General features: G+C 32.9%; 3 protein-coding genes across 3 annotated transcripts; 2 read left to right on the forward strand and 1 right to left on the reverse strand.

Moving 5' to 3' along the window:
* Positions 1-4,303: 4,303 nt before the first annotated feature.
* Positions 4,304-6,300, forward strand: LOC145001854 (E3 ubiquitin-protein ligase RSL1-like). The gene is made up of 3 exons (XM_078961193.1): positions 4,304-5,084; positions 5,188-5,927; positions 6,023-6,300. Exons 1-3 carry the CDS (start codon positions 4,353-4,355, stop codon positions 6,144-6,146), a joined length of 1,596 nt encoding a protein of 531 aa, XP_078817319.1. The 5' UTR covers positions 4,304-4,352; the 3' UTR covers positions 6,147-6,300.
* Positions 6,301-8,535: 2,235 nt separating this feature from the next.
* LOC145001339 (E3 ubiquitin-protein ligase RSL1-like) lies at positions 8,536-10,565 on the forward strand. Its single transcript, XM_078960713.1, has 3 exons — positions 8,536-9,308; positions 9,409-10,166; positions 10,254-10,565. The coding sequence occupies exons 1-3, from the start codon at positions 8,595-8,597 to the stop codon at positions 10,354-10,356; spliced, it is 1,575 nt and encodes a 524-aa protein (XP_078816839.1). The 5' UTR covers positions 8,536-8,594; the 3' UTR covers positions 10,357-10,565.
* A 2,792-nt stretch (positions 10,566-13,357) lies between these two features.
* Positions 13,358-15,324, reverse strand: LOC144999703 (E3 ubiquitin-protein ligase RSL1-like). Its single transcript, XM_078958832.1, has 3 exons — positions 14,622-15,324; positions 13,735-14,516; positions 13,358-13,651 (listed from the first exon to the last, which is right to left on the reverse strand). Exons 1-3 carry the CDS (start codon positions 15,282-15,284, stop codon positions 13,546-13,548), a joined length of 1,551 nt encoding a protein of 516 aa, XP_078814958.1. The 5' UTR covers positions 15,285-15,324; the 3' UTR covers positions 13,358-13,545.
* Positions 15,325-15,827: the final 503 nt, after the last annotated feature.

The raw sequence follows: 15,827 nt of genomic DNA on the forward strand, positions 1-15,827 counted from the left end.
CAAGATTTAGAATTATAAGAATGAAATGTCTGTGTTAGTAGTCATGTTGAAACATCATAATAATTTGGATATGCACAAAAACAAGTTTGGATGAATTTAGACGGCTTAAGAGTCAATTTTGCTCGTTTTTCAGTTGTGCGGACTCAACTCGGTCGAGTCAAATCTCAACTCAATTTAGTCAACAAACTGTCTCTTTATTTGTCCATAACTTTTGCATATGGTATCCAAATCAGTCTCTGTGTTCTCATACGTTCGATGAACATAAGGAAGGCTTTGAAACAATAAAATTACAGCTAGAAACTACTCTCTTTCAACTTCCAACTACCAGCTAGTTTTACCAAACAATGTATGACAATTTAAAAAACAAATAACTGGAAGCTATTTTTCTACAATGGTTAGATCTACTTCATTAAATAAAATAAACAAAAGTTTTCATTCAAATAAAGCAAATTATTTCAATTGTTTGTCCGATTTCATATACAAATTTCACGTTTTTTAAATTTAAAAATTTCTCTTTTAGCACTCAAGGTTAAGCCTGTGTTAGTTGAAGGTAGGGCTTTAACGTGGGTCTATGTTGGTCGAGCATGCTTCAATATCAAGTTTAAGGTCATGGGCGGGAATAGGTAAATAAATAGGTGGTGCCTACCTCAAAACATTAAATGTGTTATATTATTAACTTTTTAATAAATACAGAAAACTGTTATGTAATATTTTTCGACACGAGAACTAACTCTAACGTAAGATTTGTACCAACTCTTTACTATTTTAAACACTGTAAAATTCGTTATTATGTTCAAAAGTCGTTATCCATTCAGTTTGAAATCGAGCATAAACAGTTCATCCATTCAATTCAAAACCAAGTATTGCAAGTCGTTGAAAATATCATACAACATCATAACTTCATCTTCATCTCATTTATGTAAAAATGAGCATTAGTCCCTTTGTGATCTTGTGTTTGTAGCTCTATATACATGGACACCTTCTTGTTTCTTTTTCCGTTAATTTTTTTTATATTTGTTTCTTTTTGTATCTACACGAACAAATAAAATTTTGCGAGCATATATTGAGACATAAAATGATGATTTTTAATTAACATTGGTTTATTTCATTAAATTTTCTTAATTTTCATTTTACTCAAATCAAATCAAATACTAATTTAGAAGTCAATCTCTAAATACAATTTAAAAAGTAGTGTTTTATGTTCACTCACAAAATAATTCTCTTAACGGATTCTACTATCAACAGTGCAAAATAACAACAGCCTCTTGAAAACCGCAGACACAGCGTTGCGCGAGACGGCCTTCACTCTCCTCATCACCACCATGCACCGTCGCCTTCCCCGGCCTACTTCCGCTCCTTTCCTCTTATTCCGCTGATGCGCCACCACTTTCTGCCTCACCCGATCCAAGCACTTTTTGGTTCTTCCGGCAGTCTCCTTTTTCGAGAAAGTATAACTCCTGAGATATAACTGCCTACATGAGATGCTATCGACGACTCCTGGCCCATCTCGACGGTGCTGATTAGATCCTGCCATTGTCTTCTTCATGAACTCGGCGTCGGATTCCGGCCACCTGTAGAGGTTTTTGTAGGTGGCTCTGATCGGGATTCTCGCATCATCAACCGAATTTGAGATGCAAACCGAACTCATATTTCTCCGATGAGAGAGAGAGAGAGAGAGAGAGAGAGAGAGAGAGAGAGAGAGAGAGAGGTGTGTGTGTGTGTGTTGAGAAGGGATGAATGAAATGATGAAGGGTAGGGGACGATGTTAATGACTAATAATGGAGTATAAAGCATCCTTTAACTACCTAAATGTAGGAGGTTGTGGATCAGCATGAAACGGGTCGGGTCACAACAAATGAAATTGATAAAAGTCGGGTTTGGTCGACTAGACATGTTTTTTCTTTTTTTAATGTTTTTGATAAATAAGTTGTGTTAAACATGATTGTATAGTATTACAAGGGATAATAAAAATAATATTACATGTGACGTGATATATATTTATTATTTAACAAAAAATATGTTGTGTTATTTAACAAATCAGTCATATTTTTATTAATAATTAGGAAATGATCATTAATTGTATTTGTGTCCCTATTACAACTCTATATTTTAGATGTTATTAGATTAATTAATATGTAGTGAAATTAAGTGAGAGTTTGAATAGACACAAAATCAATATAGGTTGTGTACTATAAATCATTTGTAATATAATCTTCTTTGAATTTCCTTTTAGAGTTTTTGTACTATAAAGTATTTATAATATAATTTTGTAATTTGCAACTAATTGAAATTAATAGTTATATGTACTATGGTTAAAAGTAATGTCATTGTGTATTGTAGCACATCAATGAATGGTAATTCTCGTGATGATTGTGTATATATTATAGCACATGAATGGGTGGTCATTTTCGTGATGATCTTTATCATAATAGCTTCTAATCTTTTTTTAAAGTAATTTAGATATTTATAAGTGTTACCAAATATACTTTCAAGTTTGAACACTTCCGACCTCTTTGACTTTTTTTTTATTTTTTATTTTATTTTTTATTAATGTTTTAGTTCTTTTCGTTTTATTTGATTTGTCAAATAAAACATGATCCAAATTGAATAATTTGCAATTAGGTGAAGTACGGTTACGTTCTAATGTCAAATAAAACATGATCCAAGTTGAATAATTTGCAATTAGGTGAAGTAAGGTTACAGTTCTAATGAAGACGATCAAGGTATATAGAATTTATTGATCGACACAATCATTGTGTGTATCATTGTATTGTATGTATCATTGTGGAGGGATAGAAGTACATTCCTACAAAGTGTAGCGGTAAAGGCAACCGGTTTACCCTTTTGATATCCAAATTAGATCATATATATATATATATATATATATATATATATATATATATATATATATATATATATATATATATATATATATATATATATATATATATATATACACACTTAAATTTGGAATTGGAACAACTCAGATAAACTATAAATGTATAAACATCAATTTTGAATCGCTGAAAATGACATATAAAACTCCAACATCATTTGTTATTAATGAATAGTATAACACCAAATTTGGTGTTATATTGCTCGTCACACCAAATTTGGTGTGGAAATCGATGTTGGATTTAATGAGTTTTGTATCAAAATTGGTGTTTTGGGATACCCTAAGGAAGATCATAGTTACTATTTGAATGAACCGAGAAGCAATTTTAGAATAAATTTGAACCAAAAACTAGTTTTACAAATATAAATATTGGACCATCATGATGGATCATTCTTTATGTTTTCTAATAACATCTAACACCCTGGGTCTATTTAAAAATATCATTTTACTTGAAAAGAAAATGTTATCTTTAAAATGGAACCAAAAACTTACAAATAAATTAAACATTTTTGAAACTCCAAAAAGGTTTATTAATAACAAGAGATATACAATTAATAACCAAACCATAATAAAATAATAATGTATAATAAGTTTATAGGGTAAAATAACAAAACTCGAAATATATTTCTCGTTATGCTATGTCTCTAACCGGAAGCAATTAGAATCCTTATTATTTAAGACACACATCAAAATGATGTGTTATGTTGGAAAACCTAATGAAACAAATAATAGTTATCATCCGATAACATCATATAGCTAAGTACAAATAAGAAATAAGTAAATGATTTGTGAAATAAGTAAATAAATACTTCTATTTAAAACTTAGTGTTTAATGCTCAATTTTTTTTATCACGAAATTATTTTAAAATGCTTATTTTTATCCCTTAATATTAACTTTTAAATCACTTTTGAGCTTAAAATGATTACATTTTTTAATTTTTTTAGTTAAGACCTTGGAATGTCGACTTTGATGTTTTTGGTTATATTTCATTGAATCTGAACCAAATATGTGTTTTATTGCTTAGTTCATGTGTTGATGACATCAAATATCGAATTTGTGAGCGAAAAGCACTAGTCATCCGACAGTTATCTAACCACAACCAAAAGAAAATGTCAACAAGGAGCAACGCAAAGAGAAGATGATGATCAAATGCCAAAATGGCAATATAGTTTGACAGCATGGATTTAAGAAACTTTTTTTTTTTTTTGCATAGCTAATTAGCAAATGAGAAAAATACATTTCTCTTAATTAAAACTTGGAACAAATACCCCAATTGGCGTTTAATTACCTATAACAAACTCTTGTCTAACATATGAGAAAAATACATAATCGGAAAAGTATAAGGATGATTTATGTAATTTTGTCTAAAGAATATGATATTGTAGTAGTGTGTACAAAAAGCAAAAGTAGATAATACAAACCTGTCGGTCCGTTTGCAACAGTTCCGGACTCCTGATGGCGACAGCCGTTTCCCGGAAGAGAAATTTGGACGTCGAAGACGATGAGCTTCTCATTCTGTTCTCCGAGCAACGCCGCGAGCTCACGGACGCCATCGCGGCCGATTCCGACCTTGATTTTGCCTTCCAACTACAAATGGAAGAGGCGATAAAAGTCTCTTCAATCTCTCAACCCTCTTCATCGTCGTCTTCCTCACACCAGCCATTCCTCCTCCTAAACGAAGTCACAGAAGCCCCTTCCGGCATCGCTCATCTCATCGCTGAAGAAATCGACAAGTTCGAGCGCGAACGCAGCGATCGGGAGTTGGTCGAAGCGGAAAAGAGGAACATGCAGGAGAATCTCAACCGTCTGATACACGATCAGATCTTCGCTCGCCAGATTAAAGGAGTTCCAGATGATGAGTGGAGAAGAACCGGAGATTACATTCAGAAACCGTACGGATTGTCGCCGTCGTCAAATGAGGAGGCTTTTAGGGTCTATTTCAAGGGTTTGGTGAGGGATGAAACGGTTATGAATTTCAAAATGCGGTTTGCTGGGATTGGAGTCGCAATTTGTGATACAAACGATTGTTGTGTATTTGAGCTGCGGAAACCCTATTTGCTCGGTGGAAACGAAGGTGAAGATAATCTGATAGAGCTTAAAGCTTTGATTGAAGCGCTGAATACTGCTGTTACTCTTGGTTTAAAACGAGTTAATGTTTTCTGCGACAGCAGTTCGGTTTATCAATGTGTAAGTCTGAATTTCACTGCTTATAATCTGAATTGTTGAACCATGTATCATCTTGTCTTGTCTCAATCACACTACTTATGCTTTCTGCTATTTGGCAATGAAGCTCACTGGTAAAGGGCGTTCATCAGACAACAGGATTACGCTATTGATTAATCAGCTGAACCTCATTCAGAGAAAATTTGTTTCCTGCAGTCCATTCCTTGTGACTCAAAACAATGTAAAGTTTGCTTTCCAATTTGCAAAAGATGCAATACTTTCTCAGGCCAAGAAATCTGCAGAAAACACTTCTGGGAAGACATTACTGGAACAATGTACAATCTGTTTCGAACAGACCTACATCGCCCAAATGTTTCCTATCAACAAATGCCTACACAAATACTGTTTTTCCTGTATGAGAAAGCATGTAGAAGCAAAGTTACATCAAGGGAAGCTACCCGAATGTCCACATGAAGGCTGCAAATCTGAGCTTGAAATTGAAACCTGCAAAAGTTTCTTGAATCCAAAACTATATGATATGATGAGCTCAATGATAAAAGAAGCTTCGATTCCTCCATCAGAGAAAGTTTATTGCCCATTTTCTTGTTGCTCTGCTTTAATGTCAAAAAGTGAGATCAAAGAACATGGTGGAAGAGAAACTGGAATGAGAAAATGCATCAAATGTCATCGTCTTTTCTGTATCAATTGCAATGTTCCTTGGCATGAGAAAGTCACCTGCTCTGACTACAGTCAACCTTCTAATGAGGCAAAACTGAAGTCGCTTGCAAAAAGGAAGCATTGGCGTCAGTGTATCAAGTGCAAGAATATGGTTGAACTCACAACAGGGTGCTACCATATCTATTGCAGGTATTGTATTATCTTTCTTCTTATACAAAACATATGAAGATTGAAGATATATATATTTAGTTGTATGTGGTTGAATTAAAATGTGATTATTGCAGATGTGGACATGAGTTTTGCTACACGTGTGGAGCTGAGTGGATTAACAAGAAACCCACGTGCAAATGTCCATTATGGGATGAGTGCAACATTATATATGCCAATAGACAGAGGCAACGTCGATAATAATAATGGATCCACTAATCTAAGTATCCAACTCACCTCTTTTTTTTTTCCACAAGGATTTACAGGTTGTCGCTGTTAATATTGTGTTTCCTTTTTGTGTGTTTGTTTTTAAGTAACGTTTTTTTATTTTAGTTGATAATCATAGTTTCCCCAATTACAAGAGCATCGAAACTATACCTAGAATTTGTTGTTCTCGTTCGTAGTTTCAAGCACGTACTCAACGGTTTGAGAGGAAATTATTTTTTTAAACAATTTTATTGAGCAGTTCAATTGTGATTTTAATTAATTAATAAGGTTTGGACTTACAAACATGGCAAAAAAAAAAAAAAAAAGCCAACTAGGAGACAATGTATGAAGGGTGACCGATTCACCCCTTTATTTTCCTCATACCGGTGTTTTTTTAAAACGTAAATGCCAAATTTAAGAACCTATACTACAAAACATACACTTTTTGAGAAAAAATTGACATTAACCCTATAATTTCTCATAACATAATTTAGATCATAACATTCTTTAAATCATGAAATTTTGACTCAATACGAAAAAATATCATAAAATTTTTAAATCATAATAACATTTATAAATCATAATAAATTAAAGATCATAAATATAAATATGTTGAGTGGTAATATATTTATATAGTAATAGGTCAAATCATCTTATTTATATTATATCATTTTTAACATTATTTATTTAAAAACTTTCAATCTTATAAAATAAAGTATGATATATCTTTTTTTTTTGGAGATGTTTTTTAGAAAAAACCATAACATATATATATATATATATATATATATATATATATATATATATATATATATATATATATATATATATATATATATATATATTATTTGAATATTATCATGTATTAATTAAAGTATTAATTTGTAAATTATAATGTTGCGTTATTATTATTTATGTTTAATAAAATTCAATCCTAATTTCTATCTTTTTCTTAGCGTCGATAATACTGTTGCGTTATTATTATTTGTATTTATGAATTTGGATTGTGCTTTTGTCATAATTATGAAGTTTTATTTATGTTTTATAGTTTAAGTGGTATAATATTTAATTATATAATTTATTTAATTGATGGTAAATGGGTTAACCCAAGTTTAACCAATTTATTTAATAGTTTGTGTCGGGAACTACGTAAAGAGGTCGACCCGGTGATAACTCATTTATCTAAAAAGTTGGATTGGATTGGAAATATCAACTCATTTAAATAAACGGGTTGGGTTGAGTTAAAATTTCAACCCAATTATTAAATGGGTTGAATCCGAATCCAATCCAGGTCGACCCATTGCCACCACTAATTAGACCTGGAAAACGAGTCGTGTCGTGTCGGGTTCGTGTCATTGCGTGTCAAGACATTAAATGGGTTGAAAGGGCTTGACCCTAACCCGACTCATTTTGCCGTGTCAACCCGTTTATTTTTGTGTCGGGTTTCAGGTTAAGGTTTAGATCTTGCAAATATGTTATGTCATGTCGAGTTGAAATATTTTAAATGTTGGAAAGTAGGAGTTATGGAGGCAAAAAAGAAAAAGTAAAACACTAGATTTATGAGATGGAATGACAAAATTTATAGTAAGTTCAAAAGGAAAATGAAAAGAGTTGAAGTTGGGGAGAAAACGGATAGGCGACGAGGATGACTAAAATTAAGTAACTTTGAAATTTTGAATATTACTTCTAATTCTTGAGTTAAACCTACTATAAGTCTATAACTATAATATATTTATAAAAATATGAAATTTATAATAAATAATACATAATTAAACGGATCATATTCGAGTTGAAAATCTTGACACTAACTCTACCTATTTAATTACCGTGTAGTGCTGTGTCAACCCGTTTACATAAAGGTGTTGAAATCTCTGACCCTAACCCGCTAATTTCGTGTCGAGTTCGTATCAATTTCTCGTGTCGTCTCATATTTTGCTAGGTCTACCTCTAATCAATATCCAGTTAATTTACATTCAAATGGTAAGTGCATAAACATGTAAACAAGTCAAGTAGATTTTTAGTAGTTTTATTTAGATGAGAAACTTATTTGTGCATAACATAGTTTTTTTCGATACATAATTGATGCTATATAAAAAAGTATACAATAAAATATATGCTTCATTCATTCATTTGTACGAATATATATATATATATATATATATATATATATATATATATATATTTGTGTATTATATTTTATATATATGAATCAGTTTCTAAATAATAAAATCATTTTCAATTAATATTGTTTATAAAATACAAATACAGTCGGCCGACCGGTCCGTTTGCATTGGGCTGGAAATCCACGGTAAAAAAAAATGTATAGAACAAGGGAAATGCAACCGTAAATTGGCGGCGGTGATTTTTTAGAAGCAGAGATATTTCATTATCTTCTCTTTGAAACTCTCGTTTTGGAGCCAATACGATTACCCACACCACAGCATGGAGGACGTCGACGACGACACTGAACTTCTGATCCTCCTCTCCGAGCAACGCCGTGAACTCACGGCAGCTATTGCCGCTGATTTCGACCTTGATTTCGCCTTCCAGCTGCAAATGCAAGAGGCGATCAAACTCTCTTCGACCTCTCAACCTTCTTCCTCCTCCTCCTCGTCTTCCTCTCACCAACCTTTCCTCTTCCTAAGCGAAGTCACAGACTCCCCTTCCGGCATCGCTCATCTCATCGCGGAAGAAATCGATAAGTTTGAGCTCGAACGCAACGACCGGGAGTTAGTCGAAGCGGAAACGAGAAACATGAAGGAGAATCTCAACCGTCTGATACACGATCAGGTCTTCGCTCGCCAGATACTTGACGTTCCTGAGGCTGAGTGGATAAGAACTGGAGATTACATTGAGAAACCCTACGGATTGCTGCCGTCATCGAATGAGGAGGTTTTTAGGGTATATGTCAAGGGTTTGGTGAGTGATGAGACGGTTATGAATGTGAAAATGCCGTTTGCTGGGATTGGAGTCGCGATTTGTGATACAAGCGATTGTTGTGTATTTGAGCTGCGGAAACCCTATTTGCTTGGTGGAAACGAAGGTGAAGGTGATCTGGTAGAACTTAAAGCTTTGACTGAAGCGCTGAATGCTGCTGTTACACTTGGGATAAAACGAGTTCATATCTTCTGCGATAGCAATTCTGTTTATCAACATGTAAGTCTCTATGTTTTCCACAATAACACTGCTTGTGTAAATTATTGAACTGTTTATCATCTTTCCATGAATGGAATTGATGTTATGTTTGGCAATGCAGCTCACTGGTAAAGGGCACGCAACAAACAACAAGATTGTGACATTGATAGATGAGCTGAACCTTATTCAGAGAAAATTTGCTCACTGCAGCCCATTCCTTGTGGCTCAAAACAATGTAAAGTTCGCTTGTCAACTTGCAAGAGATGCAATAGTTTCTCAGGCCAACAAATTTGTAGAAAACAATTCTGGGAAGACATTACTGGAAGAATGTACAATCTGTTTCGAATCCACCTACATCGCTCAGATATTTTCTATCAACAAGTGTGAGCACAGATACTGTTTTTCCTGTATGAGAAAGCATGTAGAAGCAAAGTTGCATCAAGGGAAGCTACCCGAATGTCCACATGAAGGCTGCAAATCTGAGCTTGAAATCGAGAGTTGCAAGAAGTTCTTGGAACCGAAACTATATGATATAATGAGCTCAGTGATAAAAGAAGCTTCTATTCCTCCATCAGAGAAAGTGTATTGCCCAATTTCTAGTTGCTCTGCTTTAATGTCTAAAACAGAGGTCCAAGAACTTGCTGCTAATTTCTCACGTGTTGCCCTAGAAGCTGGAATGAGAAGTTGTGGGAAATGTCTTCGCCTCTTTTGTATCAATTGCAATGCACCTTGGCATTATAACATTAATTGCTCTAACTACAAGCAACCTGAAAATGAGGCAAAACTCAAGTCACTTGCTACAAGGAAACTTTGGCGTCAGTGTATCAAGTGCAGGAATTTGGTTGAATTGGCAGAAGGTTGCTATCACATTTATTGCAGGTATCATTTTCTGATCTCTACATAAGTGGAATTACCTTCCCTACTTTAAATTATCATAATTATTAAGTTGGAATAATGGAATTGCAGATGTGGATATGAGTTTTGCTATACGTGTGGAGCTGAATGGATTCAGAAGAAAGCAACGTGTAGATGTCCAATCTGGGATGAGAGGAACATCATATATCGATGATGTGATGAATCAGGTTTTTTCTTCTTCATCATCTTTTTGGTGCTTCTGAAAGGATTTAACTGTTGCAGATGTGTCGATCAACTTTTATGGAAAAATGTTTTGCTTTTTTTTTTTTTTTTTTTGGGTTTGGACATATTGGTTATTTTACGACCATGTCCAACAATATCACCAATGTTTTGAACAAAAAATGGTGCAAAAGGCTATTTGTCTACGTATTTAATATGTTTTTATACTAAAAAGAATATATTCCAAGTATGTTCTATTGTCTTTTTACAATTTGTGTTAAATCTTTTTGTTGTAATTACTTTGGAAATTATATTATTAAATGAATATGTCCAAACAAGTAAATCATACTATATTAATAATTTGAGTTACTTGTGACGTTCTTAAAACAAACATTTTATTAAATAATAGAATTTAATGCATAACACATTAAAAATAAATGTTACCCATTCATTTATAGAAATTTATACATATTTTTGAAGAAAACATCACACATACATGTTAGGAAATATGGAATTCTTCATAAAATTCCATAAACTTTGGCCTTCTTTACTTTGTTTTTTAAAACTGAAAAAGACAAAAATGTAGAATTTTTACGATATTATTAAAAAAAAAACACCTCAAAGACCATTTAGATGATTTGCTTAAAGAAATACAAAAAAAACATACTTTTTTGTATATGCGTAGCTCAATTTGCATATGCATATACATATTCAAAAGTCTAATCTTATATTTTTTGTTTGTAATCGTCATTTTTTCATTCTAAAGTCTAATCTATAAAGTGAATTTCTATACTCAATGGATGTTTGAGATTGTTTATTTGAAGTACTTATTGGAAATTGATGAAATCCATTCATCATTGTTTGGACAATATTTAATTATTTTGGAGGATTTGGATCTAGTTTACCTAATTATTAGATTACTATTAATATAATATTACAACTATTATAACACTATTTTCGAATAAAAATAAAATAGTTTTGGAGATGTTTACATTATTTTTATATGAAAATATAGTATTAACACCAAAAATGTAGTTGGGTTGAAGATAAAGCAAGCAAAAATTAACTGCAAACTGTAAAAATCGAGAAAAAAACAAAACCGAACAAATAAAAGATGTGACTTTTTATTTTACAATTTGATTTTGTATTATATATCGCACCACACCATTCGTAAATACCACATACCAAAAACGGCACTGTATAATTTTTTTAAATATATAAACAATCTATATTACCTATTTAATATCTATAAAAAAATATTGCTTTTTGTGCTTTGTTAATTATTTTTAACTAAAATGAAGCTAAAAAGCAATATTTCATTTTCAGCTTTAAGTCCGCAACATAAGCAAAGGTTTATAAATGGCAATAAATCTTTAAAAAGAAAACCTTCTATGGCATTGCCATTTGCTCTAGTTTTAAGAGGAACAACTTGATTAATGGAAGTAGTTTATAACCGGTGGGATGTTAGTCAACAACCACACCACACCACCTTTAATTGGAGATACCTATGAAAAAAAAAAAAAAACGTGTTAATACAATTTCGCAATCCATATAATATATATTTATTAACTAATTGATATAATGTCATGAGAATGGTAAAGAACCAATAAGTTTGTTATATTTAAATGTTTCATGTATGTTTCTATATGTGACTGGCATAAAACGTTTGAGAATTTTATGTTCTATCGTTTGACAAAATGTTGTTTTGAACAAAAACCCTGTTTAGCACCATAAACTTTTAGAGTTTAGTTTAAACAAAACTTTTCAAATCTAAAAGTTATATCACGTGGCGTTTAACAAAACGCTATCAGCTACCATCTACTTATTAGTTTTGCCAAACACACCTCATATCTATTATAATAGAGTCGTTTTTTTGTTCAACATTTATATTTTCATCTGAAATTATATTTACTAGAAACTTTCATATTTTTCAATTTATCATTTGAAAATTGACTACTCAAAATGTTATCTAACTAATGGGTACTTAATTGGTTCATCAAAATAGGATGTTAATTCTAATAGCGACACTGGTTAGTCTCACGTACTCCTACAACTATAAACCTATACGACATTGCTTAGTTGATATTCATATATCATAGAAGATTGATAACACAATTAATTAGTTTTTTATGTTAACTTTAGGGGTGACATTATTTAGTTGGGATATGGAAAATTTTAGAGCCTCGGGGATATATGTTATTCATACATCTTTGAGGTTGAAGATTGCCTAAAGCTAGAGGATGACGAATTACATTTCATTGGATCCAAATGAATATTGGAAAGGACAATACTTTAAAGTTCTTTTTTAATTTCTATAACATTTCGGAAGACAATGCTATGACATCTCTGTTGTCGTGTTACAATTTCTTCGATGAACTTTACCACAAATAATAATAAATTGAAAATAGAAACCAAAAATTGAAAAAGGGAGTTGTTAATAAATTGACAAATTCTAATAAAGTTGGGAAGAAAAAAGTTGGTTCAAAAGCAATTGGGAAGATAAACATGAAAGCTTCTTCCTCAAGGGTGAAATGATTGAAAAGTGTTTTCAAGTCATGTTCTTTGTTGCATTTAAATGTTTTTAATATGGATTGGACTATGAACAATGCTACTTTAATTTACATGTTATAATATTTTGTTAACTGCATGCACTTTTTGTACTAGGTAGTGTGGTTTCATTCACTTCATAGTCATCACAAAACGACAAACATCTACCACGCAAAAAATAAATATACAAATAAGCATTTAAAATCCATACACGATGTTTTTTAACCATTCAATGAAACAAACTATCATTAATTTTACGTAAAATTTAAACGTAATGAACTTACTATCTTTTATCATTTCATGCACACTATTCACATAAAATAACAAAAAATTATAAGTTTGTTAGATTGAAATTGAATAGTAGTGATTTGACTTTTATACCCCACGTAATGATTCTTTCTCTTCAATAGCTATAACCATGTTCATTCATATTTCATTTAACCATGGTTAATTAATAATTATCAACTCCAAATTTTCCAAAACCAGAAACAAATAGCAAAATCTTTTCCCCTAAAAATGGTGAAATCTCTTTTGTAATAACCATACAAAAATACCACCAATATTATCAAGCTTTCAAAACACCAAAAGAACATAAAAAGAAAAATTTGAGTCAAATTAACTCAATTTTGTGACCTATTTACTCCAGATATATAATATAGCGTTCATCCCAAATTGGACATGTACATGTGGGTTTCTTCTCAATCCATTCAGCTCCACACGTATAGCAAAACTCATATCCACATCTGCAAGAGTTAATTAATTTTAATTTCATGAATATAAAAGAAAATATAATAATTATATTTAATAAAATGGTTATAATATATACCTGCAACAAATATGGAAGCACCCTGCTGCTAATTCAACCAGATTCTTGCACTTGACACACTGACGCCAGTTTTTACTTGATGCAAGCGACTTCAGTTTTGCCTCATTAGCAGATTTATACTCAAAAGACTCGATGTAATCACAGCAACTCATATTATCATGCCAACCTACATTGCAATTCATGCAGAAAAGTTGATGACATTTCACACATTTTCTCTTTCCAGATTCTTGAGAAGAAGAAGAAGAAGAAGATGAGGGGGGAGCTTGTTGTTGGAGCTCAGTTTTTGACATCAAAGCAGAGCAACTAGAAACTGGGCAATAAACTTTCTCTGATGGAGGAATGGAAGCTTCTTTTATCATGGAGCTCATCATATCATATAGTTTTGGATTCAAGAAACTTTTGCAGGTTTCAATCTCAAGCTCAGATTTGCATTCTTCATGTGGACATTCGGGTAGCTTCCCTTGATGCAACTTTGCTTCTACATGCTTTCTCATACAGGAAAAACAGTATCTGTGTAGACATTTGTTGACAGAAAACATTTGGCCAATGTAGGTGGATTCAAAACAGATTGTGCATTGTTCAAGTAATGTTTTCCTAGATTCGTTTTCTGCTAATTTGGTGGCGTGAGAAAGAATTGCATGTTTTGCAAGTTGATAAGCAAACGCTAGATTGTTTTGCTTCACGAGAATAGGGCAGCAATAAGCAAATTTTGTCTCCATATGGTTCAGATGATTGATCAATGTCATAACCTTGTTGTCTGTTGGTCTCCGTTCACCAATGAGCTGCAGATTTTCGAACATAAGATGGAAAAAGAAAAACCCTAAAATTGGATGTATAGAAGCTTACATGAGAAAAGCGATTCAGGTTTCATGAATGTGGAGACTTACATAATGATAAATCGAAAGGCAGTTGCAGGAAATTTCAACTCGTTTTAACCCAAGAGTAACAGCAGAATTCAGCGCTTCAATCAAAGCTGTAAGCTCTAAAACATCATCATCTTCACCTTCGGTTCCACCAACCAAAAAGGATTTCCTCGATTCAAATAAACAACAATCGGACTCATCATAAATCGCAACCCCAATCCCAGCGAACGACATTTTAACATTCATAACCGACTCATCGATCACTAAACCCCTGAAATAAACCGTAAAAACCTCCTCGTTCGACGACGGCAACAACGCGTACGGCTTCTCAAAGAAATCCCCGGTCATCGTCAAGTCAACATCCGGAACGTCAAGAATCTGGCGAGCGAAGGGCTGATCGTGTATCAGTCGGTTGAGATTCTCATTCATGTTCTTCAATTCCGCGCCGACCAACTCCCGATAGTAACGTTCGCGCTCACGCTTGACAGAATTTCGAGCAGTGCCGGAAGGGGACTCTTGAGTTTCGTTTAAGGGGAAGTAGGAAGACGACGATGAAGAAGGTTTAGAGGATGAAGAGACTTTGATCGCCTCTTGCATTTGCAGTTGGAAGGCCAAATCAAGGTCGGAACCGCGTTCGTCGGAGTCGGAGAGGAGGATCAGAAGTTCATTGTCGTCGTCGACATCCATGGTCTGGCGTATGGGCTTTTGGCTGCAAATATAGAGTTTCAAAAAGATGATATACCGAAATAACAGCCTAAATATCACCGTATGGTTAGAACAAATTACACTAATGGTCTTTGTGTATTGTTTTTTCCCTAAAGTAGTCCCTACAAAAAAAAATTCACTTCGACGGTACCTACGGAGCAAACCTTGCACACAAAAGATCCTTGTGAGTAACTTTGCTAACAGATTCTGTTAAGTGTGTGTAAAAAGACAAAAATGCCCTTTGTTTTTATTTTTTATATTTATTTTAATATTTTGTTAATTTCTAATAAAAAAGGTGGGGTCCTCTCTCTCACACACATACACATACACACGAATATTGACATAAACACATACATACACAGAGGGTCCAATTGAAATTGATATCATTCCATCAAAATCAGCATGTTGGTGAAGATCTAGTTTCGACTGAAATCAGGTGGGTCCGATTGCAGGGGTTTTGAGGTTCGATTTCATGGGTTTCACCTAGATTATGAACATACAAAAGTCGAAGATGGAAGGACTTTG

Source organism: Lactuca saligna, chromosome 6, assembly GCF_052625555.1.
Source record: "Lactuca saligna cultivar CGN05327 chromosome 6, ASM5262555v1, whole genome shotgun sequence".
NCBI lineage: Eukaryota > Viridiplantae > Streptophyta > Magnoliopsida > Asterales > Asteraceae > Lactuca > Lactuca saligna.

Excerpts from the sequence above, each read along its gene's own strand:
- LOC145001854 (XM_078961193.1), top strand. The coding sequence starts at position 4,353 with ATGGCGACAGCCGTTTCCCGGAAGAGAAATTTGGACGTCGAAGACGAT. Across the intron at positions 5,085-5,187 it reads GCAGTTCGGTTTATCAATGT|CTCACTGGTAAAGGGCGTTC; the intron begins GTAAGTCTGAAT and ends TTGGCAATGAAG. Across the intron at positions 5,928-6,022 it reads TGCTACCATATCTATTGCAG|ATGTGGACATGAGTTTTGCT; the intron begins GTATTGTATTAT and ends TGATTATTGCAG.
- LOC145001339 (XM_078960713.1), top strand. The coding sequence starts at position 8,595 with ATGGAGGACGTCGACGACGACACTGAACTTCTGATCCTCCTCTCCGAG. Across the intron at positions 9,309-9,408 it reads GCAATTCTGTTTATCAACAT|CTCACTGGTAAAGGGCACGC; the intron begins GTAAGTCTCTAT and ends TTGGCAATGCAG. Across the intron at positions 10,167-10,253 it reads TGCTATCACATTTATTGCAG|ATGTGGATATGAGTTTTGCT; the intron begins GTATCATTTTCT and ends ATGGAATTGCAG.
- LOC144999703 (XM_078958832.1), bottom strand. The coding sequence starts at position 15,284 with ATGGATGTCGACGACGACAATGAACTTCTGATCCTCCTCTCCGACTCC. Across the intron at positions 14,517-14,621 it reads GCCTTTCGATTTATCATTAT|CTCATTGGTGAACGGAGACC; the intron begins GTAAGTCTCCAC and ends GAAAATCTGCAG. Across the intron at positions 13,652-13,734 it reads TGCTTCCATATTTGTTGCAG|ATGTGGATATGAGTTTTGCT; the intron begins GTATATATTATA and ends TAACTCTTGCAG.